At 46.7% G+C, this 26,440-nt stretch overlaps 15 protein-coding genes across 15 annotated transcripts; 7 read left to right on the top strand and 8 right to left on the bottom strand.

Annotated features, from left to right (window-relative positions):
- Positions 1-11: 11 nt before the first annotated feature.
- On the bottom strand, positions 12-557 carry KUCA_T00002607001 (uncharacterized protein; the record flags this gene model as incomplete). The annotated part of the gene is made up of 2 exons (XM_022602873.1): positions 12-245; positions 342-557. The coding sequence occupies 2 exons, from the start codon at positions 555-557 to the stop codon at positions 12-14; spliced, it is 450 nt and encodes a 149-aa protein (XP_022458635.1).
- Positions 558-1,050: 493 nt separating this feature from the next.
- On the bottom strand, positions 1,051-3,843 carry KUCA_T00002608001 (uncharacterized protein; the record flags this gene model as incomplete). The annotated part of the gene is made up of 1 exon (XM_022602875.1): positions 1,051-3,843. One exon carries the CDS (start codon positions 3,841-3,843, stop codon positions 1,051-1,053), a length of 2,793 nt encoding a protein of 930 aa, XP_022458636.1.
- Positions 3,844-4,131: 288 nt separating this feature from the next.
- KUCA_T00002609001 (uncharacterized protein) lies at positions 4,132-6,114 on the bottom strand (the record flags this gene model as incomplete). The annotated part of the gene is made up of 1 exon (XM_022602876.1): positions 4,132-6,114. The coding sequence occupies one exon, from the start codon at positions 6,112-6,114 to the stop codon at positions 4,132-4,134; it is 1,983 nt and encodes a 660-aa protein (XP_022458637.1).
- Positions 6,115-6,816: 702 nt separating this feature from the next.
- Positions 6,817-7,036, top strand: KUCA_T00002610001 (uncharacterized protein; the record flags this gene model as incomplete). Its single annotated transcript, XM_022602877.1, has 2 exons — positions 6,817-6,837; positions 6,905-7,036. 2 exons carry the CDS (start codon positions 6,817-6,819, stop codon positions 7,034-7,036), a joined length of 153 nt encoding a protein of 50 aa, XP_022458638.1.
- A 142-nt stretch (positions 7,037-7,178) lies between these two features.
- Positions 7,179-7,853, top strand: KUCA_T00002611001 (uncharacterized protein; the record flags this gene model as incomplete). The annotated part of the gene is made up of 1 exon (XM_022602878.1): positions 7,179-7,853. The coding sequence occupies one exon, from the start codon at positions 7,179-7,181 to the stop codon at positions 7,851-7,853; it is 675 nt and encodes a 224-aa protein (XP_022458639.1).
- Positions 7,854-8,868: 1,015 nt separating this feature from the next.
- On the top strand, positions 8,869-9,837 carry KUCA_T00002612001 (uncharacterized protein; the record flags this gene model as incomplete). Its single annotated transcript, XM_022602879.1, has 1 exon — positions 8,869-9,837. The coding sequence occupies one exon, from the start codon at positions 8,869-8,871 to the stop codon at positions 9,835-9,837; it is 969 nt and encodes a 322-aa protein (XP_022458640.1).
- Positions 9,838-10,116: 279 nt separating this feature from the next.
- KUCA_T00002613001 (uncharacterized protein) lies at positions 10,117-11,010 on the top strand (the record flags this gene model as incomplete). The annotated part of the gene is made up of 1 exon (XM_022602880.1): positions 10,117-11,010. The coding sequence occupies one exon, from the start codon at positions 10,117-10,119 to the stop codon at positions 11,008-11,010; it is 894 nt and encodes a 297-aa protein (XP_022458641.1).
- Positions 11,011-11,138: 128 nt separating this feature from the next.
- Positions 11,139-11,792, bottom strand: KUCA_T00002614001 (uncharacterized protein; the record flags this gene model as incomplete). The annotated part of the gene is made up of 1 exon (XM_022602881.1): positions 11,139-11,792. The coding sequence occupies one exon, from the start codon at positions 11,790-11,792 to the stop codon at positions 11,139-11,141; it is 654 nt and encodes a 217-aa protein (XP_022458642.1).
- Positions 11,793-12,414: 622 nt separating this feature from the next.
- Positions 12,415-13,518, top strand: KUCA_T00002615001 (uncharacterized protein; the record flags this gene model as incomplete). The annotated part of the gene is made up of 1 exon (XM_022602882.1): positions 12,415-13,518. The coding sequence occupies one exon, from the start codon at positions 12,415-12,417 to the stop codon at positions 13,516-13,518; it is 1,104 nt and encodes a 367-aa protein (XP_022458643.1).
- A 141-nt stretch (positions 13,519-13,659) lies between these two features.
- Positions 13,660-16,515, bottom strand: KUCA_T00002616001 (uncharacterized protein; the record flags this gene model as incomplete). Its single annotated transcript, XM_022602883.1, has 1 exon — positions 13,660-16,515. One exon carries the CDS (start codon positions 16,513-16,515, stop codon positions 13,660-13,662), a length of 2,856 nt encoding a protein of 951 aa, XP_022458644.1.
- Positions 16,516-17,495: 980 nt separating this feature from the next.
- On the bottom strand, positions 17,496-17,957 carry KUCA_T00002617001 (uncharacterized protein; the record flags this gene model as incomplete). The annotated part of the gene is made up of 1 exon (XM_022602884.1): positions 17,496-17,957. The coding sequence occupies one exon, from the start codon at positions 17,955-17,957 to the stop codon at positions 17,496-17,498; it is 462 nt and encodes a 153-aa protein (XP_022458645.1).
- Positions 17,958-18,013: 56 nt separating this feature from the next.
- On the bottom strand, positions 18,014-18,364 carry KUCA_T00002618001 (uncharacterized protein; the record flags this gene model as incomplete). Its single annotated transcript, XM_022602886.1, has 1 exon — positions 18,014-18,364. The coding sequence occupies one exon, from the start codon at positions 18,362-18,364 to the stop codon at positions 18,014-18,016; it is 351 nt and encodes a 116-aa protein (XP_022458646.1).
- An 846-nt stretch (positions 18,365-19,210) lies between these two features.
- Positions 19,211-21,655, top strand: KUCA_T00002619001 (uncharacterized protein; the record flags this gene model as incomplete). Its single annotated transcript, XM_022602887.1, has 1 exon — positions 19,211-21,655. One exon carries the CDS (start codon positions 19,211-19,213, stop codon positions 21,653-21,655), a length of 2,445 nt encoding a protein of 814 aa, XP_022458647.1.
- A 415-nt stretch (positions 21,656-22,070) lies between these two features.
- On the bottom strand, positions 22,071-23,432 carry KUCA_T00002620001 (uncharacterized protein; the record flags this gene model as incomplete). The annotated part of the gene is made up of 1 exon (XM_022602888.1): positions 22,071-23,432. The coding sequence occupies one exon, from the start codon at positions 23,430-23,432 to the stop codon at positions 22,071-22,073; it is 1,362 nt and encodes a 453-aa protein (XP_022458648.1).
- A 957-nt stretch (positions 23,433-24,389) lies between these two features.
- Positions 24,390-26,246, top strand: KUCA_T00002621001 (uncharacterized protein; the record flags this gene model as incomplete). Its single annotated transcript, XM_022602889.1, has 1 exon — positions 24,390-26,246. One exon carries the CDS (start codon positions 24,390-24,392, stop codon positions 26,244-26,246), a length of 1,857 nt encoding a protein of 618 aa, XP_022458649.1.
- Between the last annotated feature and the right edge of the window lie 194 nt (positions 26,247-26,440).

Consider the following 26,440-nt stretch of genomic DNA (forward strand, 5'->3'; position numbering starts at 1 on the left):
AGCGTCTGTCCTTAGACGTCTGGAAACAGCTCCTCTCTCAAATCAATACCTAATTCTTCTCTAACGTCCTTCAACTCCTCAAGGTAAGCTTCGTACTGCTGGCTGTTCTCGACCTTGTGCTTCAGGCCCTCAAAGACTCTGACGGCAGTGGCGTAGTCGTTGACTCTTCTGCAGGCTCTCAAAGCCTTCTCGATCACAGCTGGAGCTGGGACCAAATCGTACGAGAAACAGTTGTTGAGAACACGCTGAAAAAAATCGGTTAGTATTGGGCTAATAAGATAATGACCGGGATCCCTTGTTATTGGCAATGGGCCTGGTCCAAAATTTTCATCTTCACTTACTTGAACTTCAAACAGATCGTAGGCTTCGTCAAACTCCTTCTCGTATCTGGTGGTAAACTCCTCGAAGGTCTCCTCGTGGTGGGCAGAATAATTTCTCTTGATCAGAGACAGTTGCAAGGGCTGTGGTCTCACGTTGTTGTAGACAGCTCTGCTCACCAGAGGGCGAGAAGAAACAACGGAGGTTCTAAGAACGGAGCGAATTGAGTGGGCAAACATCTTTGATATGGAATAATGAGTGCTGCAGCTTTCAACTATTCTGGTCCGAGAGTCAAAGCGAATCAAGAGTTCTATTGAGCGTTGGTAGAACGAAGAAACCGTTTTCCAGGCAAAAGTCAGCTGAGTCTACCGGTTTGAGTTGGTGTCTATTGGATGGAGGAGCCTTTGGGGCCACGGGCTACTAACCTTTTGTATCTTCGGGACCATTTGTATGGCAAAAATTTGTCGGATACGAGGCTAACGGAAGCAGTACATATTCAGCCTCTACATCTACGGGTTTCCAGAACTATCTTGCAAATTCAGCTTGAATCGCCATACAAAAATCGAGCAATCTAACTACATGCCTGCAAAATCAGTTCATCTTCTCACCCAGCCAATCACATGTCAGCAATTGCAAGATCTTGGGTAGTGCGCTTACAAATGTCTGATTATGGTTTGTATCTATGATAATGATCGTTAATATTAGTCGTATGAAAAGTTGCACTTGAACGACTCAAGTGTGTTCGTAAATGGGTTCGGTGCGTTGCTCGTGTCTCGATGGTTGTGTCTGAGACCAAAAACCCTTTCTTTGCCTCCTGAGTTCCTCTAGTATTGTAAACCATTTGGCAAACTGCTCCTCATTCACCTTCTCGCTTCTGCAAATCTCCAGCGCCCACATAAGTCTATCGGAAGAGCCTTTGTCTCTCTTGATGGCATCTGTAATGACGGCGTTCACAAGCGCGATAGCAGTCTGCTTGCCCGTGTAGCCTGTAGCCCTAGCACGAATCCTGGAGCTGATATGGTTAAAGATCCTGGCCTTGACACTTACACCCACTTCCGAGTCTGACTCCAGGATTCCAGTAATGAAAGCCCTCAGTAAGGGCTTGGGAACATCTGTCTTCAAACTGTATGCCTTGATGAACTGGTTGGCCGTCAAAGGCTCAACTCGAGACAACCGCTTGATCAGGAAGGCCCTTGCGGTGATCGTCAACTGGTAGTTGATTTTATGTAGCTGCACAGCAGTCACAGTTCCCGGAACCAGCCAGGCCTCTTCAATAGCAATATTGCTCACATATCCGTATGTCTTGTCTATAAGGGCACTCACAGACAAGGCTTTGTCGCTAGAGCTCGGCATCCGCAGTCTGAGCCTCGTGAGATACTTGATGGCTGTAGCCATGGTATAGTGTTCATTCTTAATGTCAGCACCATATCTCTTGCACCATTCTTTCAACCACGCTTTCAACAAAGAATTGTATGCTTCGGGTGTATACCAGGACAGACCATGAGCAATAGATGTGAGGTGATCGATCGTGACCAACTTTCTTGGCTGTCCAAATTCAAGATCGTGGTTTTCTTGGTCCAAGGCAAAATTGATCTTTTCAATAAAAGTTCTTGAAAATTCGGGTTTAAGGGATTTTTCAGAAACAGTGGCATCTATGAAATACTCGGCTGTAATCTGTCCAACCCTTGAACGAATCCATCTGGAGTCACCGGGTAAGCTTTTCGATATCGTCAAAGCCCAACGAAGGGCTTTCATGGAGACCATTCCACGGGTCACCATGCCAATATTCTTATTTTTCAGCAAGGTTTCAAAACCGCTAAGATACTGATGTTTTGAAATATTTTGCTGGTTTGTGTGGGCTTTGGAGAAAGAGTCCTCTACCAATGCTTGTGAGAATGGCTCCGAAAGTGTTGAAACATCTTCATGCTGTGTCAGTGAGTCCAGCAAAGTACACACGTGAGGGAAAGACAAGCCTTTCGGACTTGCAAGAAGAAGCCTCTGGAACTCAGCAAGACTCTGGCTCAACATTTCTGGGTTTTGGACAGATCTCCATATAGTAGATAATCTGCAGAGTTTGGAGTGCGAAGGGTTTTTCTGTTGAAACTTCGAAAACTCAAATTCCATCCATTCAGCCACCATTTTCGGATCACATTTCTGCCAGAACTCAGAAAATATGGCTGAAAACGTTTCTTTGGAATGGGGAAGGGTTTGGAGGTGGGATAGGGTCGCATGTAAGACCTCACGCTGTGGATTGTTCTCACAACCCACACAATAAAGATTCCAAAACCTCTTGATGTAGCCAGCCTTAATTGATGAAGACATGTCCAGCTTCAAAAATGCAATCATATCGTCTAATCCTATAGTGACGTTGTTTTTTTCCACTCTTTCGCACAAAACATTTGCGAAATTGTCGTTTCTGAGAGCCGAGGCTGACTCCTCTCCAAAAATTGAAATGGCCTTACCCATCAGGCCTGGCAAATGCAAAAAATCATGTCCTCTCTTAAACTCTGTGGCAAGGGCACGAGCCACTGTCTTTGCAGGTGGTGCTGAAAAATGTTTGAATCTCACCAGGAACATATATGCTAGAACAGGTGGAGGCATGTTCTGAGAGCCCAAGTACCTTTTCACATGACCGAGCATGTCAGTTTGTAGCATTTCCCAGGACAAATTCTTTTCTTCAATTTTGCTACCCTTATCTTTCCATGGCTCTCCCAGATACTTGGATTCCAAAAGATTTGTGAACTGCAATGCACGGACGGTGTCTGCTATGCTCTGTGGGTCAGCTGAAGCAGTAAGCAGGAACTCCTGGATCATCTGCTTTATCAGCGGCAAGTTGCTGGAAGTTCTGAGATAAGCACGTAGGAAGTCCCAGGTTCCCAGGCCAGCATGATTAGTCTTCAATACAGGAACCACATGTTCCTCCATGAGATCAAAAAGGGCCATCACGTTTAGACGAGACTCTTCAATGACAGCTGAAGCATTCGCATACCACGAATGGCTGACTAAAATTCTGACAAGAGCACACAAAGTGGGATAAGAAATGGTACTTTTGGCATCTATCTGTAGGTATAGTTTGAGATAATGGAGTGGTGATAATCGTGTATCCAAGTTCTGTCCTAGTAGTCGTTCCAGATGCAATAGTGGGTTGTCTGAGTCTTCCGAAAAGGGATATAAGAGGTCCGTTCTCAGAAGTTCAAGACGATGTTCAGGAAGCTGGATGTTCAGCTTTTCAGTCTGAGTCCACCTTTCAAGACTCAACTCTTGTATTTGACGTTTTTCAGTTGATATTTCACTCATGGCTATTCGCTCGGAGTCGTAACGCTCGGGGTCCAGCTCTCTATATACAAGTTGTTCAATGCTGTTCAAAGCCGAGTCGATGAGCTCTTTGGCCAACGAGGGTCTGGGGATATGTCCCTTGGAACGGAATTGCCGCGTTAACAATGCCTCTGTGCAGGGCCATGGTCTTGGCCTCGGTCTGGTCGGTCGCACAGACCACACCTCTCGTCGTATAAATTGCCGTAGCATTCCAACGGAGAATGTGTGTGCTGTGTTGCCTCAGGACTGGTGATTGGTTCTTCCAATAACGTTTTCGGAGTGTTCTGGCCTGGTATCGTGACTCAGAAAGCTCGATGTCTTGTTCCCGTACATATTGTGCTACGAGGAGTGAAAAAAAAGGTCGTGCGTGAATGCAAAAAAATTGTAATTTTCGCCGCATGCAAGGAACTGGCGATAATTAATTGATAAGACTATAAGAAATTAAAGCCGTAGACGCAGTAGCTTTTGGGAATGAATATTAACTCTTTCTTCAAAACATTACAAAATAACCTTCTTCATCTTCTCAACATCTTCCCTGAGAGCAACTTCATTTTTCTCCAGCCAGTTGAGACTCTCCAGATGCGAGTTTAACAGCCTCAACACATCCTCAAGAGAATTCTCTTCCGAATTTGCGCTCTTGGCACCTGACCCATTCGCAGAAGGACCCAGAAGCGTCTTGTTGAACGTAGCACTCACATCGTTGATCTCATCAATCAACGAGGAGAAGTTGGTACCCAAAGACTCAATTCTATCCTCCAGTATTTCTGCTGTGCGGTATGCCTTTTCTCTTATCTGGTCATTGCTCAAAGCAACTCCGTTGCTCGACTTGAAACTTCCGTTGGAAGTCGACATCGTCGACAACAAGTTTTCGGCTTCTCTTTCGTATCCGTCCAAAAGCTGTTCCAGCTCATCCTGCTGCTTTTCAATATACACCAAGTTCTGGTCAATCTTCTGCTGTGTTCTTTCTGCTAAAACAGAGTCTGAATAAAGGGTGGAAATCTTTTCTCCACTCGAAACCAGCACTCTGTCCCATTGGTTGATCTTGTCGCTATAGGTCTCGAATATCTTCGTTGCTGACGAGAGCTGATTCGTCCATTTGGTGATCAGATCTTCCAGTGTTCTGTTCTTCAATGAGACACTTTGCGGCTGCACATCTTCTGGTTTGACACCTGTGGTTGTCTTTGAATCTGTCTCGAAACTCACCTTTTTATCTGTTTTCTGGGCATCTGCTTTCTTGTCCTCAGTGCCCGATGGGCTATCTTTCTTCTCTGTAGACACAGCTGGGGCTGCACTTCCAAAACTGAAACCCGGTGCACCATCTTTTTTCTCTGCTGGCTTAGCAGCTCCAAAGCTGAAGCCTGGTTTATCGTCTTTTTTCTCTGAGGTTGCAGCTGGGGCGGCACCACCCAAACTAAACCCAGGTTTGGCATCAGTCTTCTTCTCTTCGGGCTTCGCAGCACCAAAAGAGAAGCCAGCAGGTTCGGCCTTCTTCTCTGTGGTTGAAGAAGCACCACCAAAGCTGAAGCCCGGAGCAGCTTTTGTCCCCTCTGGGTTCGAAGCAACAGCAGCAGCAGGTGCCCCAAACGAGAACGATGGTTTGCTAGCATCAGCTGGCTTATTTGTTTCAGCTGGCTTTGCACCAAAGCTGAAACTTGGTTTATCTTCTGCTTTCTTCTCTTCTGGCTTGGCAGCACCAAACGAGAATCCAGGCTTGGGTGCATCATTTTTAGCAGGTGCAGCCGCTCCAAAGCTGAATCCAGAGGCTGCAGGCGCAGCAGAGGTCGGAGCACCAGCAATAGTGGAAGCAGCAGGAGCAGCAGGAGTAGTGGTAGCAGCAGAAGCACCAAAAGATGAGCCAAAACTCAGTCCTGAACCGGCTGGTTTTTCCTCTGGCTTAGCGCCAAAGCTGAAAGGCTTTGCGGCCTCCTTGTTTTCTGCTGGTTTGGCTCCAAAACTGAAGGGTTTGGGAGCTTCACTGGCCTCTGCTGGTTTGGCACCAAACGAAAATCCAGAACCAGCAGGTGGTGGTGCCGTTCCGGTAGCTGCACCGGCACCAAAACCAAAAGCAGGCTTGTTCTCGGCTGGCTTTGTACCCAAAGTCGACGTAGCTGGAGCAGCACCAAAACTGAAGGTGCTAGCTGGCTTCGCAGCATTGGTCTGTTCAGCCGGTTTGCTCCCAAAAGAAAATCCACCTGAAGAACCACCAAAAGCATTCGTGCTCGCTGCTGCTGTTGGGGCCGCTGAAGCACCTCCAAAGCTAAATGAGGGCTTGGCAGCATCTGTCGAACTCGCTCCAAACGAAAACGTAGATGGTGCCGGTTTGGACTCACCCGGTTGAGAGAAACTGAAGCCTCCAGCTGCTGGAGCTGCTGGAGCTGCTCCAGATGAGAAAAGCCCACCTGGCTTGGCTCCTGTGTTTGCCGACTGGCCAAACAACGAGTTGGACTGTTGGCCCGTACCGCTGGAAGAACTCCCAAACATGTTGTTAGAGTTGAACCCAGACACTGGAAAGGTTAGCGAATCAAAAAATTCAATTGGATCACAATCGATTATATACACACTTGTGGATTTTTCACTTTGATTCACGCTTTTGGTGACAGGGCCGTGAACAGGAAGTACTGGTGGAAGAACTAGAATTCGTCCTAAAGATGTTTACAGGAACTTGTTTTCGGGTTTGTTTGTTAGTACACTACTGTTCACTATAGTGAACCAGGGCCTTCAATTTTGAAATGAAATAGGTTGGATTGTGGGGGGAAAAGAGATGAATATAATATGTTTCATGTTTTCTGAAAATATTATTTCTTCCATAGAAATTGTGTAGTTTTGAATAAAATAATACGCTACTAGTGCTGCTTTTGTGGTAAGTATACTAGTTATTTTGAGTAGAAATTTGAAAAATATGAGATATTCAGAAAAGGAGATAAATCAGTATAAGCGGTTTGCTCATAATGGAGTGAATTTGAATGATTTTTGTTCTCAGCCTTTTATAAATGCATTTCTCGCAATAAACCTAACTTTCTCTTACTTCAAATAAAAGTTCAGCCCAATTGATCTGATATTGACACAAAGGCCATATTTTAGTATGCGGCAACACAATGGTTAACACACACAAAACGCCACACAGGTTGAAAATTGCCCGGAGACTCTACCAACCTCTGAAGTCCTTTCCAGCACCGTTTAACAATGGACAGAATAAGAAAGGTGGTATGTGAAACCTCTCAGAATGCGAATATGATAACTGAGAACTAACTTTTTTGCAGGAGGAGAACAGACGAAAAGCGCTGGAGAAGCTGAGACAGCGCAAGCTAGAGAAGCAGCTTGGAGAGCCCGGGTCTGCAGATGTGATAGCAAGACCACGGTTGCAACTGACTCCGGAGCAAAAAGCTATAGTGGAAAGAAATAGGCAAAGGGCACTGGAAAAGCAGCGGATTCTCGCTGAAAAGGCGGGATCATCAGTAAGAGATGCTTCTGAGAAGAAAGCGGAGACACCACAGATACGTCCTAGCGTCAAGAAATCTGACTACATTGACTACGATTTTTCGGTGATGCAAGATTCTTTTGGTGGTTTCATTAGTGAGGACATTGTGGGTGCAAATGGCAAGAAAACTCTTGAGGAATGGCAGCTCGAACAGGCCCAGAAGGTAGTTCATGAGCCAGCTCCACCAATAGATCCGAGTTCTGCTCCGAAGTGCTTTGAGTGCGGTTCGGTAGAGATTGACCGTAAGGTTTTTGACGTATTTGGAACACGAGTTTGCAAACGGTGCAAGGAGTTAAAGCCTGAAAAATATTCGCTTCTCACGAAGACCGAATGTCGCGAAGACTATTTTCTGACAGACCCCGAATTGAAAGACGAGTCACTTCTCAAGAGAATCGAGAAGGCAAATCCATATTCAGGAACGTACTCGAGAATGTTGCTGTTTATGAGATATCAGGTGGAAGAGTTTGCGTTCAAGAAGTGGGGAGGAGAAGAGGGCCTCGACGCTGAATGGGAGAGGCGTGAGAAGCTCAGGATCAAGCGCAGAGACACAAAGTTTGAGAAAAATCTCAGAGAGATCAGAAGGAAGACGAGAGCTGAGCAGATCACCAGACGGCACAGAGAAAGGAACGGTGGTCTACGACATGAGCATGAATGGTCCCAGCCACTAGAGAGTGGAACCGAGGGAATGATCAAACGAAGGTGTACAGACTGCGGCATGGAGACCGAGGAGTTTCTGTTATGAGTGAATGAATCATTAGTAAACGTTATATAGATGAGTCGGAAGATGGGTTTTGAGTGCTTTGGGAACATTGTTTGGGAGAATATTTCAGCCTGATGACATTGTTTCTCGGTTTGAATGATCATTTCATGAACCATAGACCGTAAAGCAGCTGCTTTTTGAGCTCTTGAAGCTACTTTCAAGCTTCTTGCCTCGCACTTCGCACCTTCAATCACCTTTGTCATAAGTTCATACCAGGCGAGTGAGTAGAATCCCCGAGACCGTTCACTGCCATCAGTGACGTCGTTATGCTGGAAGGTTGATTGCTTGTAGATAGTGCAAACAAATGTTCCTCGTGCCAGCTTTGGTGTTTGAAGAACCTGGAGCTGAGCCTCATGAGGTGAAGCAGGTTTCGTATTATGGCCCAAACAGGTACTTTCATGGTGGTAGGAGTAACAGAGCGGCAGAAAGACCGAGGATTTTTCTCGTCTTCATCCAAAGAAACAGCAAAACACACAAGAAAAGGAAACAGAAAACGCGACAAGACAAGTCTGCATTCGATTATAATTTTAACGCCTCTGGCACATGGGCCCTGTTCGATTGGTCATTTTTCGTGCACCAACCATTTAGCAAAAGGGTCGTTCCAGAACGAAATGAGGCTCACGCCGCACATAGCGCCGCATGAATTGGGAGGCTGGGATGGTTTTGTGGCTGGAAAGAAACCACCAACATCTCCACAATTCTGGAGCTGGAGCTGAAGATGGTGCTGGTGAGCCAGATGTGTGGTACCAACTGGGATGTTGGTTGTGGTGGGGTCTGCACTAAGCGTTCCACAGACAGCCCCCAGAAAAGACACCACCAGAACACAGGAGCTACTCGCTGTTCCTATGTTCTGGTGTGGGAAAGTATATAATGAGTGGTGCATCTGTGAAAAAGACAGGAAAACTAAAGGAACCAACTATTCTTGCATTTTGAGGTACAAGAGAATAACCAACTCTGATCTCGCAAGCAAGTTTTTTCAGAATTGCAAACTATCACTATGAAGCTACTCTCGATTCTTCTCTGCCTGGATCTGGTGGCCTCGTTAAACATCCTTATCACCAACGAGCAGGCCATCGATACACCCATCGTCAGAAAACTGCACAGAGTTCTTTCCAAGTCACACAAGGTTGTTTCTGTTGTGCCCAAGAGAAAGATCACTCCGGGAAACTCCATCTACATCAACGGTTCGCCGTTTTTGAGTCCAACGGACACAATAGCGTCAGAAAGCATACCCGACTTTCCCGAGTACGAGGAAGTGGAAAGAGACGTGTGGTCTCTTGATGCCAATGTGCTCGGGTCTGTTTTGTTTGGGTTGGACTTCATTCTGCCAACAAAATATCCTGGACTTGAGATTGACCTAATTATTGCTGGTCCCAGAACGGAACCTTCGGCAGGGCCATTTGCCAACTTGCTCTCAGGTGTGTTTTCGGTGATGCGTTTCGGGATGTTACGTAACATTCCTACAGTTGCTATAAGCTCGATTCCAGATCTTTATGCAGATGACCCGAAGGTAGACGATCTCTACGTGGAATACTGCTCTAGTTTCATCAACGCCTTACACGAAATGGCCTCAGTCGGAAACGACAGAATTCTTCCCAAGTTCTCTGGGTTGAACATCAACTTCCCGTTGATAGGAATGGACAGATACGGTTGTGATAGACCTTTGTGGCAAGAAACGAAGGAAGTGGGTGGATACGCGCAATCACCATCCATCATAGAGGTAGATGGAAAGTATAGAATCGTCAACGCCTACAGCATTCGCGACCAAAAGGACAAGAACTCGCTGTTCAGTGAGTTATCATCATTAGACACATGCCATGTTGGTGTGACATTCTACAGCGACTACGAAGACTCTTGGTCCGAACTCAGTCGTCTTTTGTCGCAAATGAACAGAGACTTCAAACGCAGAAAGACTCTTCTGACGCAGTCTGCCGAGTTGAAGCTGGTCAACCAGATACATGCCTGAAATATTGGCTGACTCATTATTTTGTAGTAATTCAGCATAAAGACAATTAAAATAGACCAAAAAAGTGATACCAAATTGATTACAGACGTAGATATCAATCTCGAAAATAGACTTTATACTTTTGATGCACGATGCATGTACAAATTTGGGTGCGGCGACAAATTGGCTGCCCAACTACTCAAGATAAATCCATCCCCAGCCTTAGGCCTCCTTATCCTTATCCTTTATTAGCAACCCGCGCAAAATAGCTATTCCCAACCCAATCGACTCGTTCAAAAAATGGTTTTGGTAGCTGTAGGTCAGATGTGCTCCTCATCATCTCTGGTGGAGAATGCAGTGTCCGCAGTTCGGCTGATCACACGTGCAGTATCGCTTAACTGCAAGGTGTTGTTCCTACCAGAGGCGGCTGACTATATTGCACGAAACGCGGCGCATTCGAAGGAGATTGTGAAGCCAGTGACTGAATCTCCATTCATAATTGAGATCCAGAAGACACTGAAGAAGTTTCATGCTGAAGGAAAGTCGATATTCGTTAGTGTGGGGGTTCATGAGCCCTCTGAGACCTCCGACAGGGTCAAGAATACACTGTTGTGGATTTCGGACAAAGGCAAAATCGAGCAGAGATATCAAAAGGTTCACCTTTTTGATGTTGAAATCAAGAATGGTCCCATTTTGAAGGAAAGTGCCTCTGTGGAGCCGGGTAATGAGGTATTGAAGCCATTTGAAACTCCAGCTGGAAAGCTGGGGAGTGCAATTTGTTATGATATCCGATTTCCAGAGATAGCCCTCAGATTAAGGACTCTGGGGGCTGAGATCATTCAATTTCCTTCTGCTTTTACCATGAGAACCGGGGTTGCGCATTGGGCACTCCTAGGCCGTGCAAGAGCAGTTGATACTCAATGTTATGTGGTGATGGCAGCTCAATCCGGATCCCACAATACCAGCGCTGATAAGCCTCTGGCAGAAGGCGAGACTGCCACCAAACGGGAATCTTACGGTCACTCGATGATCATCGACCCTTGGGGAACCGTTCTGGCTGAGTGTTCGGACATTTTGCCTGGAAAGGAAGACATTTGCCTTGCGGATATTGATCTTGAGAGATTGGAATCTTTTAGACAAAATATTCCGTTGTGGACGCAGAGGCGTCCTGATGTTTTTGGCTACGACGTATAGACCAACAGGTGAGGTAGACTGAAAATGAGGCTCTATATCTCTCAGAATTCCCTCCGCGTTGACTACTTTTCAATTGATAAGATAATAGCTTCTGTTTATTACACACGCTATACACAATCGTCTATATTCTAAAATTTTCCTGCAATCAGATTTCTGATCATGTCCCTGGCGGTCAGATAAACGGTCTTTCCGAAAGTCACAAAGTCCAGGGTCGAAGAACAAGTGTCAAGGAACCCGAATGGAAGCATGGCAGGGATCCAGCCTTGGGCCAGTTCCAAGGCCCAACTTTCACCAGGCATTCCATACTGCTTGATATAGCCCTTGGGAAGATGGTGTTGATCACCCGGCTTGTAGATCTCTGGCTCCAAGCTGGAGGCAAAAGCGGCATGCTGTTCACCTGCGAGAATTGTGAAATAATCGTCTGCAAAATGAGCACCAGTGTGACCCTCAGTTCCAACGGCTGTTCCAAAGAAGATCACGTACTCGGAGATCGAGGCATGCAGAATGAACATTGAGCCCATGGCACCACCGGCATTGTTGTAGACCCAATCTTCGAAATTCAAGTCATTGATCAAGCTGCCATACTCGTTCTTGAGTGAAACAGCTAAGTCCTCGAGGAGAGCCGTCACGTTTCCATCCGGATGTCTGCTGATAGCATCGACAGAAAGCGAATGCAACACCTCTTTGTCAAAAATATAGTTTCTAGGCAACCATGCGTAGAACAGATAGTTGAAGACCTGGTAAATACCCACCAGGAGTGCTAAAGCCTTCAAGAGATTCATGTTACACGGTTAAAAAGTGGTGTGAAAAGATCGAAGAACGTTAACGGGCGCGATAAATAGTCTAAATCGGCTCTCGCATAGGTCGTTCCCCAGTTGGGGTCGTGTGCTAGGGAGAAAGCTGAGGAACGAAACAAAGAGAGGGAACGCAGTAAATTGGTATAGAATTTTTGGGACAAGGGTGATATCGAGCTTTTGAGGATTGTAGTCATGAAAATTTGAGGAGGGGTTGTAAGCATTACTGGTTGGGTGACCAGTTGAGTGAACTGGATAGCCGGTCCGTTAGTAGGACCGAGCCTAGGTGAGCACATTGGCCTGGCAAGCCGACGTCGAGAAATTATTGCATGATGAAGAAACTGATGCTAGAACATTTGAATTCTCACAACTCCAGCCCCTTCCGTGTGGTTTTGCTAACTACATTATTTGCTGGATCTTGGGTTGAAACTATCCAGGTTCAGTGTCGGTTGTGCAATCCCGGCCAACGGCCGTGCTTTCTGCGGCGCCGCCTGCCCTGGTGAATTTTGCTTGACGCACGCCCAACCTCATCTTAGTATCTCACTTCCCCAAGCCCTTGTCTTGTTATCGCGAATGAAGCTAGTTCTCATTACTTGTTCTGGAAACAAAAATGAAGGACACGAGAACAGTAACAGAACTAATAGCTCACTATGATGGCGAATCAGAGGAATGGTTACTAAATTCGCTAGAGGATGTGGCTTCTCAGCAGTCTACAGAGGACCTGTTTGCAAGACAGATAGTATACATTAGGAAGACGAGGGAGATGTCGCACTCGGTACCAATTTCGGTCAAGAACTCATTGATTTCGAGATTTGGTATTGTTTACGAGATTGCACCGGTGCTTTTGTATTTCGCTGCTCTAGATATTGAGCAATTGAACGATGTTCGTTCGCAGTACGAGATGCTAATTAAGCTCGAGACAAGGGTGCTGAAAAGGGTCTCGGTGCCAACGGCTGCCGAGTGCCTGCTGTTGAAATCAAAATGCTGTTTGTATTTGAATGAAATCACACGTGCTGAGGCGTTTTTGAACGAGAGCATTTCGTTGAGTGATGATGAAACGCCGCTCGAGGCGTATGACCTTCAAGCTGATATCTTTTTTGTCAATTCAAAAGTCCAAGACTCGGCAAGGATACGACTTCAGATGTTTCAAACGATGCATGAACCAATTTTTGACTCTGTCTTGTCCAAGACTGTACTGACGCTGGTATTGCTGCCCCTTTCGCCCATCAAGGCTGCCATCATGAAAGACTTCTATGAAAGACAAAAAACGCAAAATGGATTGACAGACACAGAGAGAACAGTTTTGCGAGCTATTGTTGAAGGAAGACTGATTCCTGGTTCGATATTGGAAGCATATCTTGGCGAAGGGTTCCAGCGAGGACTTCCGCGGTACTATCTGGCGACGGGAGCACCCACAACCGCGATTATACAACGTTTGCGCGAATCCGTGTTTGAAGGGAACATATCGTGTGTGGCTTCCTCTTGCTTGAACATAACTGTGAAGCAGTTGGCTGAAGTGTTGGGAGTGACACCCGAGAGACAGGCGTTTGTGGAGGATTATGTCTGTGGGATGATATTGGATAAGAAGCTGGATGCTACTATTGATGGCATAACTGGGAGAATCCATTTTAATACTAGACGTATTGACGCTGTTGCAAGCGATATTTCGCATGTTACAGAGTTTTTTGCGAGAAAAATGAAGAGTGAAAATTGACACTATAATGAAGGCGGAATCGCAAAACTACCCGTTGAATGAAATGACAACATATCTACATGACATAATTTATTCAGTTATGAAAAATTCCAAAGACGGATCTGAGTAAGTTTGACACTTTTGGCCTACCTCCACGTTCACTCAAGCCGCTTTGCTCCTACCCACCAACATATCTCCAATCTCCCTCACTTCGTCCCAGAAGATCTTCTTCCTCACCCTCTTGCCTTGGTTAGATTCAAAATCATACAACCTCCTCACTGGAGTGAACCTCAGATGCGAGCGCTCAACTCCAAGGACAGCAGCTGTGGCTGTCACTTCTGGACGAGACAGAGTCTCAACAGGCTCCCATGTATCGCGAATTCCACTCATAAGCTCTGTATTATCCTCGATAAACTGAACAGCCCTAACTGCAAATCTGGCAGCTCTGGTACGATCAATAGGCGAAGGAAGACCTCCCTGCTGAACATGACCTGGAACAGCAGTCTTAGCATCGAAACGCTTGCGAGACTCCTGGTTGATGATGTCTGCAATCACCTGAGTAGTCAAAACCTTGGAGGAATTGGCAGACTTCAGAATGAGACGACCTGACTTGGTCTTTCCGTTGTCATTGGCAAAGGACTCACGCAGAGATGCGATATCGTGTTCTAACTGGGTCAAAGAAATACCCTCTTCAGGGACATATGAAGCAGTTGCTCCAGAAGCTAACTGAGCAAAAGAAGCGATATAACCAGAGTTTCCTCCCTGCACTTCAACCACAAACACGCGGTTTCTGGTGGCTGCAGCAGATTGCTTGATCACATCACAGTAATCAACCAGCGAGTTCAAGCAGGTGTCGGAGCCAAGAGAATATTCGGTTCCCGGAACGTTGTTGGAAATGGTGGCTGGAATGAGCACCATTGGAATCCGGAAAGCTGGATATGCTGCTCTGGCATGTTCTAGTTGACTTAGAGACACAAACGCTTCGAAACCACCAACCAAAATCAGCCCATCAAAACGGTATTTTTCCAGATAGTAGGCCACCATACCGATATCAGTGTCTTCTGGAACACACCTATTGGTACCGATCTCGGAACCACCAAGAGAGTTCCAGCCTTCAATGTCAAGCCACGAAATCGACCGCACACTCTCGTGACGAGCCAGACCTGAAAACCCATTGTGGATGGCATATGGTGTGTGGCCTCTGGACATACAATAGCACGCCATAGCGTGAACCGCACTGTTCATACCACCAGCTGGAGCTCCTACGTTGACAATTGCTATCCTTTTGCGCTTCTCAACAGGCAGAGTAGGTTCTCCGTGGTCGGCCGAGTTGATGGCCATGAAGTTGTGGAGATGCTCGTTGAACTCAGCATCACGAAGAGAGATTGCTTTGGCAAAGTCACGGTTCTCTATGGCCTCCGCAACTTGCTTCGTCAGTCTTACGGCATCGACCAAAGGTCTAGAAACGATTTTGTTTTCAGCCACGGCGATCATTGGCGAAGGAGTATCGGCGTTTCCTGCCAAAACGGCATCAACTGCCGCAACACCTTGTCTGGTGGCCAGAATACGGTCGTAAGCAACTGCTGTTCCTCCACGTTGGACGTGGCCCAAGGTTGTGATCCTAGTGTCCAGACCGAGTCTGTCAACCAAAACCTTTAGCACATCCTTGCATGTGATTGGTTTAAGATCGTTTGAAATAGCACCCTCAGCAACAATAACGATGGTCTTCCGCTTGCCGCGCTTTCTGTGTTTTCCAACGATACCGCACATGTGGTCTTCCCAGTCCTTCTTGGAGGCTGGCTTCTCGGGGATGAAAATGTAGTCTGCGTTCGTAGCAATACCAGCCATCAACGCCAACCAACCACAGTGACGACCCATCACTTCCACCACAAACGCTCTTTGATGAGAATTGGCAGTAGCATCAATGTAGTCGATTGCCTGACAGATACGTGCCAGAGACGAATAGGCTCCGATGGTGGCATCTGTAGACGCCATATCGTTATCAATCGAGCCGACTGTTCCGCAAATGTTCAGAGTAGCATATTGTGTGGCCTGATCAGCTGAAATCTTGCCGGAACTGGCTAATTCCTCTACTAAAGAAGGCCATTCGGCCCGGAACAGGTCTGCACCTGTCAAAGAGCCATCTCCTCCACAAACGACCAAGGCATCAATTCCAGCGGAAATCAGATTAAAACAGGCCTGAAGTCTGCCCGCCCGTTCACGAAACTCCTTGCAACGTGCAGTTCCGATATTGGTACCTCCTTCGGCGAGCCAGCCACGAACATCGTGCCAATGCATCTCACGGATGTACTCCGGACCACCACGAACAAGTCCCGTGTAGCCTTCGTAAATGGCAAAAGCCCTGCTACCCCTGAAGATGGCCGTGCGGATTACAGCGCGCACGTTGGCATTCATTCCGGGCGCATCACCACCGGAGGTCATCACGGCAATGTTGCGTTGGATACCGGCTCTCGAAACGGAGTCCACCACTCTGGCAGGAGTGGCAGCCCCTGGAGTTCCCAATGGTGTGGACACCTCCACAGGCTTCTGTCCAGGCGGCTTGGCAACTCCGAAAGGGTTCTGCAAGGCCGAAAAGCCCACTAGAGTGCCCAGTGGATCCACAGTGTAGAGCTCGAACGGGTCAAGGTCATCCGGCTTGAGTTGCACCAGACATCCAGCAGCTGAAAGAGAGTCAGTCAAACCACGTATATCATTCGTCTTAAAGGATACGTTGCCCAACAAAGTACGCCAATCACGAGAAACGGCGTGCCTCGCAAAGTTGTCGATGTTGTCGCTAATCTGGCTTGGGGATTCTGCTTTGGCGGTGTCCAGCGTCACTACCACGGCACTGGATTCCAGACCATGGTTAACCGCCAGACACGTAGATTGCGAATCCTCTGATACCACAGAAAACCCGAGGATATCCCTGTAAAAGTTCACTGTGTCCTTGAACAGCGGACCAGTAGCTGCGTACAGCGCAACGCACGAGGTTCCGTTGAACAGCGGTTCTTGGGTCATTGGCTGTGTTTTGTAATGAATATAGACTGTGTGGCTATGTAGATAAGCAAACCAGCTATTGGAGGGGAAAAAAACGAGGAAAAAAGAACAACTGGAGGATGAGAACAAGACTTTATGGCGTCAGATGTTCTTTGGGCGGCTCTGCAGCTTTCGGGCCCCTGTCTCTCTGGCTGGTCATCGCCTTCCGGTTTGGGTGTGGAATGGGGCTTTAATTGGGTCACACACACAAATATCACGGAAGACGTTTGGGCGATAATTTGCGCGTGTGCGGCGCAACCGTAAGGTTAGTATGGTGAAGTGGTGTGACTGAAGCGACTACGATGATAATAGTGAATTATGGTATAGATTAGATCATGGAAGATAGTGAGATGTTGTGAGAATCTTTATCGTGACACTCCGGTTTGTTAGGGGCTAGTAAGGGCTAGCAGGGGCTGGTCCTACTTCAGATAGTGCTCCTCTACAGTATTGCTACTACTAGCAAGCATTAATTCGGCTGTACGATTGTCGAACTCGGCAATATCTGCTATGAAAATTGGGGTATATATTCAATAAATAACCATACTAAACCATTTGATTGAACTCTTAGGTCTCATAAAGTACTATACGTTATATGCTTCGGGGTAATTGGATATACTTTCACGTACCTTGGTGTGTGCCTTGATAAACCTTAATGCACTTGAAAATCTTCCACACACCTTCCTCTAACCTACAAACATAACATACCATTTTGAAACACAAAGATAGATTATTCCAAAATACATCTCGGCCATAGTGAGGCCACAGTAGTAGACACAGTACAATTTCATATATTATATATGGACTACCTTAGATACCTTAATGTGCCAGACATTTGGGTTTGGAATACACCTAAATTTGACCCGAAATTGTCAGGCCAGACGTTTTGGTTTGGGATTATACCTGCACGATTTCTTGTGCTCCTTTTCTTCGCTCGGCTCAATTATCACATCCCCGTTGTTCTTTTACCTGACTATAGGATCGGTAAACCGCATAGCACAGGTAGGTCTCCGATGGTGATGTCTTTGACACATCTCTGAGTCTCGCGGCGTAGACTCACAGGAGTGAGACGAGTGGATACATGAGAACCAGGCATCATTGCTTGTAGAGGCAGAATTGGGACATGTGGAGCAAGCTTGATACTCAGATGTGGGACTCTCACTAGAGGGATTGTCTCCAACAGATTTGGAACGAGATTTGAAAAAGGGGTCAACATCAAGTTCAGTTCTCTTAGAATTTGATCCGCAAATATCTTTGGAACTGCCTGGTTCCACCGTTCTCAAACTTGAATCCGTTTCGGAACCCGGTTCCGACTCAAACACCAAACTGCCCACTAGAGGAGCGCGACCATCATCCACACTGTGACTCCTTTCTTTATCCACCACTAGCGAGAATCTTCTTCTATGAAGACTCTGGTCAGTTTCCATAATGTACGATAATTTTTCAATCAGGAACGAAGCAGTTGCGGAGCAATTCGGGATATTTAAATGGAAATCCGGGGGAGCCCCAATCGGTGGTGTGATGGGCCCAGAAGCGGCTTAGAGGTATTTCCAGTCGCGCCAGTGGGACTAACCTCGGATGAAGTCGGCAAATAATAAATAATAGAAGTAATGAAGAGGATGATATGCGGTGTATAAGGGTTAAATCCTGAATGATTGAGGACATATAACGTGTGATTCTTACATGATATGGAGTTACGTGGCACAAGAACGATTGGAATCTGTGGGATTGTGGGAGAGTAGAGTAGAATGAAGGAAAATAAACCAAGAACAACCTCAGTTAAACGGTTTTTCGGCCTGTCAATAGATGATGGCCACCAATCATTGAACGTCATAGGACGGAAATTGCAGAAAAAATAACACCCACTACAAGGCTGGAGTCCGATCAAAAGATTTCCCCACAATTCAAGTGCATGCGTCCCCACAAGCAGCACTCTCAGTGGAGAATAATAGACCTGGCATATACATATATATATATATAAATGTATACATTTAGATATTTATATAAATATTCAAGTATCACCGTTTTTGAAAACACCTTGAAACCCTATAATACGTTTCTACGTAAGCTGATTTCAAGTCGGCATGTTCTGATATCGCTGCGGTACACCTATATGCATGTATGTATGTACGTATGTGCGTTATAGGATGGCAGAAAGAAACAAAGAGGGTATAATCGCAGATGAATGGCGAAATTGTCGATGATATCGGAAATATAGCGGTGAAAGGGTCATATTGTTTTATGGCAAGCACGCTCAAATTCATTCATTTGCAAACTGATACCGACATTATACCTCTTCTCAATCATGTATGCTTTTATCACGCAGAATCGTATAGGCCGCAGGCCTATTAAGCCCAAAACAAGGTCATACGAAACACGGAGTTAGGCTTGCATGCACCCTCTAGTATTTTCGCACATACAAAGATCTCAGTTTTTTGCGTCAAAATACTAATTCCACAAATCCTATCCGAAATCTGTACTCTCCATATTTTTGCGTAGATATTCCTCTCCTCTCTGCTCTTTTCCCTTTGGTTAAGTGCCCCGCTCAATTCATCTCCACTGCAGCCTGGCTCGAGCTAAACATCTCTTGAACTTGCAAGGACAGTTTATTTCCACCATCTCCTCACCATTTTCCACCATTCGCAACTCATTAGAGCTAATCGAGCTCTCAGAACTCAGGATGAAGTTCTCGCACTCGCTGCAGTTTAATGCCGTGCCCGAATGGTCCTCAAAATACATCGCCTACTCAACGCTAAAGAAGCTAATCTATCAGCTCCAGCGCGAGAATGCATCGGCGTACGCGTTCGGAACGGACTACAGCTCGGAGCAGCAGCCACTGACATTAAATTCACCGCATGATTCGTCTGGCCCGGTTCCGGTGTTTGAGAAAGCGCTAGATAAAGAACTTGCCAAGGTGGAAGCATTCTACAGAAGTAAGGAGGCCGAGGTATATGCGGAGTTTGATACCCTAGTTGGGTCGGTGGACGAATTCGAAAAGCATTTTGAAGGAGATGGAGGGGCTCTTGAAATTCATGGAAGGAAACTGGTGAGAGATATCCTGGATCGTGTGAAATCGAGGTCAACCCAAGTAACAGATACCGCTGAAGTCATTGCTGCGCCGGCCACAGTTGCCCCAGACTCAGAAATAGAGGCTGTTTTGTCGAACGACGCATTTTCAAGCTCGCAGCCTAATGGAAACGGTAATACGCTCTCTCCACGTCAAAGACTGAGCTCTAAACAGTCGTTCACGCTGTTCGATGACGAGGACTTCGACCTCGATTTCATCTCTCAGTTCTCCATCTCCATCAAGAAACGACTAACAGACACGTTTGTGCGACTCTCAGAACTCAAGTCATACGTGGAACTGAACAGAATTGGATTTGCTAAAGCCTTGAAGAAGTTCGACAAATCGCTGCTAGCCTCTGCCAAGGACTCGTATCTCGAGCGACTAGACACCACATCCTACACCTTTAGCGCGGCAACGATGCGTGTTTTGGACGGGAAAATTCATTGCATATTGGAGCTTTATGCTCTTGGAAAGGATGGAGATCTGGCGTATGCCAAAGCAGAATTGAAGTCACATCTCAGAGACCACATTGTCTGGGAACGGAACACAGTTTGGCGTGACATGTTGGGCATGGAAAGAAAGTCCCAGGCGGCTCACACTGGCAAAGTTGCTGAAGATACGGTAGAGGAAGAACTGCAGGCCCCAGTGACCGCTATACTTCTCTCCAACAAGGCTTACAAGCTATATGCGATCATCCTGATCACCACGATCCTTCTAAACGTGCACATCTTTGCGGATAATCAGCAGAAGAACTGTTTTGCGTTACTGGTATGTTCTTCACTTTTGTGGGCTACTGAAGCCATACCTCTGTTCACCACCTCGTTAGCAGTTCCTCTGCTAATCGTTCTTTTGCGTGTGCTCAAAGATCCGGCCACGGGAAGACCTCTGGATGCCCCGGAGGCCTCCAAGTTTATCTTCGGAACAATGTGGTCTTCCATCATCATGCTGCTTCTTGGTGGCTTCACTTTGGCTGCTGCTCTCTCAAAATACCACGTGGATCGTCTGGCATCCACCTGGATTCTCAGTAGGGCAGGCACGAACCCGCGTGTGGTTTTGCTCGTGATCATGGGAGTCTCGCTATTTGCTTCCATGTGGGTCAGCAACGTCGCTGCGCCTGTTTTGATGTACTCTATTATTCAGCCCGTCTTGCGGACGACTCCAAAAGACTCTGATTTTGGCCGTGCTCTCATCATTGGTATTGCACTGGCAGCCAACGTGGGCGGCATGGGATCGCCAATTGCATCCCCACAGAATATCGTTGCCATTGAGGGAATGGACCCACCTCCTTCGTGGGGCCAATGGTTCGTGATTGCATTACCGGTGTGTGCTTTTGCCCTGGTAGCCATATGGCTCTTCCTACTGCTCACCTTTGACATTGGGTCTTTTCATCTTGTTCCCATCAGAACCATTGATGCTCGTTTCACCAGGGTTCAATGGTATGTGACTGGTGTGTCTATGGGAACTATTGTTCTATGGTGTCTTTCGTCACGTTTGGACATGGTTTTCGGCGAAATGGGAATCATCGCCATCATACCCATGGTTGCGTTTTACGGCACTGGCTTGCTCGGGGCCGAGGATATCAACAACTATCCTTGGAATATCGTTCTCCTTGCAATGGGTGGGATTGCTCTTGGAAAAGCAGTTACTTCGTCGCATTTACTGGCCACAATTGCGCTTGAAATTCAGGCCCATGTTGGCGGATTGAGTCTTTGGTCAATCATCCTGGTCTTTGGAATTCTTGTTTTGACCATGGCCACTTTTGTCTCTCACACTGTTGCTGCTCTCATTGTCGTTCCGCTGGTTGCTGAGATTGGTGCTTCATTACCAGACCCTCATCCACGCATCATCGTCATGGCCACGGCTCTGCTGTGTTCGTCAGCCATGGGACTGCCCACTTCTGGTTTCCCCAACGTCACAGCAATCTGTATGCTCGACGACGTGGGAAAGCCGTATCTCACAGTCAATACTTTCATCACGCGCGGCGTTCCGTCGTCGTTTGTGTGCTACTTCATCATTGTTACGCTGGGATACTTCATCATGAGAGTGATCGATTTCTGAGGCGATACCTCAATGGTACGGATATAGACGTTGTTCAGAGGAGTTTTGAGGAGAGAATTAGGGCTTCAATTAGGGCTTCTACAATCATTAACTTTTCAAAATTTGTAGTTGTTGGTCTCAAATGAGTGTGACCTACTGAGGTGATGATGCTGTATTATAGTGTCTTATAACATGGGATATGGCGATACTATCGTCTATTATTCCAACATATTCGAGCATGGTATTGTGAGGACCTCTATTGTAATCTATGATATTATATGGTACGTCATGGTTCGTCCCGGTGCGTGCTTCCCATAACATAGCATTCCATTGGGCGATCCCCTACTCCATTGAGTGCCCTTAAACTCCATCGAGCAACATCCCCACACAAATAACACTCAAATCCGTTCAAAAATCATGCCGACTTTCTCAGTGGCTAACTAGTCCCAAAATACTGCGCATCAATGAACCTGCTTTTGAAAAAAGACGAGCCCTGCTCGTCACTTTGCTGCTTCCCGATTACAATTGCAATGCCGCCAAATGCGCGCAAAATCCGTTTAATGCCCACCTTAGTCGCCAGATAGCACACCAGCACAATATCAGCTTCAGCAACTCCGTGATCAACCAGAACCTGAACCGCCATGATCGCCGCAGAACCAGAGACGATTTGCGCATCCAGCAAAAACACTTTTCTTCCAGCAATGTCTGGAAGGCGTTCAGTGTGAAGACGTGGTTCACCAGTGTGAGTATCCTGCTGAATCAGCAACTTTCCAACGGTTAGCTCAGGAAAGGTCTTCTTGAGTGAGTCCATGAAACAGTCTCCAGACCGTATGATGCTGACTGCGACAACCGCATGCAATTGCTCCATAAAGCGATAAGCATGGTTTCCCGGAGTATACCGGATTTCAGATTCACGACAGTCCAGAAATTCGAGCCCTGCATTGATCAACAAAATGGCGATTCGGTCAAAGAAGAATATGAACTCGGTTCGATCACACTCACGATCGAAAAGTGTGGTATTAATCACCTTTAATTGGTTCGTCTCCTCCAAAATGGTTACATTCTCATAGTTCAAAGCTTCAGTTGACTGACTGAGCATTTCAAGATGACTCAGGTGCTCCCGCGACTTGATATCCAGCTGCTTGTTAATGTGTTTCGTGAGCATGTCTATTCCAACAGTATTGTCTGCTCCACGCGGAATAACCACATCCGCAGAACTTATTGTTGGAATCACAAATCTCTCTGAGTTCGGCTTCACGAACCGATGCCATTGTTTCAAAATCCCCTCCAAATCCCGACCACGGTGGACTATATCTCGGTTCAGTCTCCGAGCAAGACATATGTCCAGATCGGTATCGACATACACTTTGGTATCCATCAATTCCAGCAAGTCCGGGTTGTAAAGAGCATATATACCTTCTATAATAATCACATTAGCTCCATATATTGTGGTAGTGCGCTCAGTCCTCTGGTGATGGGCAAACGAGTAGACTGGGATCTCTGCCTTGCGACCATTGCGAAGCTCTTGGACACATTTGAACAGCAGGTCTAGATCAAGCGCATCTGGCTTATCAAAGTCGTAGTCATTAGCAAAGGCTTTAGCACTCATCTCAGGGCTTAAACTCTTGTAAAAATTGTCCAGCGATAACAACACAGTCCAGGGCTGGTTGATCTCTTCAATGATCATCTGGGCCACACTGGTCTTACCGGACCCCGAACAACCTGCCACACCAATAATGTAAGGTTGGGTCCATGGCGGTATATAGCGAGAGCTACTGCAATGGGAGTCGCCTGACATCGGAGCGAAAGAGGCAATGGAATCACGACCTGGGTGTTACGCAAGAGGCTAGAAGACCAACATGCTTGAGACGCTCTCTGCATCAAAAATATCGTGCACAGCCCATTACAATAGCTACTGGTAGACTCAAAAAAAAAGACTGCAGAAATAGCCGTCCTAGTATAGTGGTGAGTACACTTCGTTGTGGCCGAAGAAACCCAAGTTCGATTCCTGGGGACGGCAATTTTTTTTTGCAAAACAAAATGGCTTGGACTATTTTAAGGTGGAGAGACATCTAAACACAGCTGGTAGCGTGAAAGTGATAGGTCTTTCGTTTTCAGAAGGTGACAGATTGATCTAATAACCTTGTCGTTCAGTTCTGAAGACCGTTTGGTGAAGCCATAGTGAAGCCATAGTGAAGCCATAATCAAGTCATAATCAAGCCATAAGTGTCATCTGTAGTGCAAGCTTGACGTGACCAGCCATCAGCCTGGGAGGCTACTCCCCAAAATGTGTTTGATTTTCACAATCAGAGTAATCATAAGCCCTCAAAAATAATCATGTCTACTATACTCTTCAGTCCTTTCCCTACTTCAAATCTATACTGCCCAGTGACAAAACCAAATCTCCATAAGCCCAGAAACGCGTAACTTCACGCGACGCCAAACTTTGGTCTGCACACGCACTTTGGATTTTCCGCTCCGTTATCTATTCGATGAAACTCGCGAGAAACAAGAAGAAAAGAGGTTGGTTTACCGTTCGAATCAGAAGAATCGGAAAGTCGCCCTCCAATTGTGTCAATACCAGCGAGTGATCAGATAATCTTCTTGCCAACTAGAAACTGATCTTGGTATCTGAATCGCGTTCCCGTTCAGTTGACCCATTGGATTTGCGTTCTATTTTAGTCAACCAGCATTCGGAGTAGACCACGGCCAAATTTTGCATTGTTTTTGGTGAGACTAAATTTCAAAGTCACAAATGGCCATCATGAGCAATCATCCATATAGACAGCAATTTTATTCGGGGCAGGAAGTGTTTCTGCCCTCGAACCCTATGAGCCAGAGCCAGAGCCAAAATCTGAGCCAACAGGGCCAACAGAGCCAGAATCCGGCCAAGCTTCAAAGTTCAAAGTCTTCTCCGTTGATTTCGAAACCTACGGAACCTGCCTATATTCCCGGCCAGTTTGACTTCAAACTAAGCGGCGAAAGAGTTCACAGACCACCTCACTTCTCATCAGCGGTGATTCAGCCGATACCTTCACCAAAAGTTGAACGTGCCCCTCAGCATATTGAGCCCTCGAGGCCGAAATCTTCGTATAAGGTTGAAATTGCTCAGCCCAAAGAAGTGTTTAAGAGTGTTTCCCCCGATTCAATAGAGAGGACTGAGAGGGCTTCTCCACCAAAGGCGGCCTCTCCGCCAAAGGCAGTCTCTCCACCAAAGGCAGCCACTCCAGTGGACTCTCCAGTGGTATCCAGGGTTAACACTGCAGTCATGTCACCCACATTTGGCACAAATGTGGCCAAAGGCTCAGAGCTGTCGGTGGACTCTTTGAACCAGGCCACTAGCGTGTCATCGCCGCGGAATATTTCACTTTCTCCTAATTTCACGGGCAGTTCTACAGAGTTGCGGTCTCAAACCTCGGGATTGAGAGCTCAGTTACCTAATGGAGCCACAGTTGAGTCTTACAGAAAGAACGCGAAGAAATCCAACGATCCTGCGGTGCTTTTCGACTATGCTAAGTACATGCTCGGCCTCGGACTGTCGGTCGACGAAAGTGCATTTGTCAGTTCCGCTCCCGAGTCTAGGAATACACATTCCAAGAGCGCATCTAGAACATCGCTTCTTGGTCTGGGGAACTCGTCTTCATTAAGCCATAACAGTGCGGACTTTCAGAGCTGCGAGAGCGGCGCCGAGCTCAGCAAAGCATACCTCAAGGAAAGTCGCTATTACCTCAAAAAGCTGAGTGATAAGGGATACATGGAAGCACAGTACATTCTTGGAGATGCATACACAAGTGGAATTTTTGGAAAAGTAGAAAACAAACTTGCGTTCGTGCTGTTTCAGAGCGCTGCCAAGCACGGCCACATAGAGAGCTCATACCGCACTTCAGTGTGCTACAGAGAGGGTCTTGGGACCAATCGCGATGCAAGACGTGCGGTCGAATTCCTCAAGATTGCCGCAAGTAGAAATCACTCTGTGGCCATGATGGAACTGGGGATATACTGCTTTTACTCCAAGATGGGCCTGCCGGATGACGTGAATACCAAGAAGCAGGGCATCAAGTGGCTGACTCGGGCAACCGATAACGCCAGCGAATTGAGCTGTGCTGCTCCATATGAGCTTGCTAATATTCTTTGGAACGGGTTCAGAGATATTGTCATTGCAGACCAGCAGTACGCCATAAAGCTGTATTTTAGAGCGGCCGAATTGGGCCACATCCGATCGAACTACCTCTTGGGAAGTTTCTACGAAACGGGAAAGATAGTGGAGCCCAATGCGGACCTGTCAATTTACTACTACAATGTTGCAGCAATCAACGGAGACGTTGACGCAATGGTGTCGCTGTGCTCGTGGTATCTGGTAGGCTCCGATAACCTGCCTCGTGACGAAGATGAGGCGTTTTCGTGGGCTCTAAGGGCAGCAGAGTGTGGAATGGGAAAAGCACAGTTTATCGTGTGCAAATTCTACTACAAAGGCATTGGCTGTGACAAGGACCTGAACCAGAGCTACGAATGGCTAACGAAAAGTGCCAATGGCGGGTTCGAGATGGCCGTAAAGAAGAAGAAAGAACTCGACTCCAAAAGGGGAGAGAATAAAGATTGCATTATTGTCTAGCGACACGAAACTAACGAGGAATGGGAGCCCAAGCCGGGACCATTACGTCTGAGATGCAAGATTTAGAAATCTGTCGGCCAAGTTGAACCAGTTTTTACCCAAGTTCGTGCCAGTTCTTCCAAATTCGGGGAAGCCCCATCTCCATCGTACAACGATGATAACGATGTAGACTTCACCGCCGTAGTCTGGTTAGG

The sequence above is a fragment of the Kuraishia capsulata genome, genomic scaffold, assembly GCF_000576695.1.
Source record: "Kuraishia capsulata CBS 1993 genomic scaffold, Kuraishia_capsulata_scaffold_3, whole genome shotgun sequence".
Lineage (NCBI taxonomy): Eukaryota > Fungi > Ascomycota > Pichiomycetes > Pichiales > Pichiaceae > Kuraishia > Kuraishia capsulata.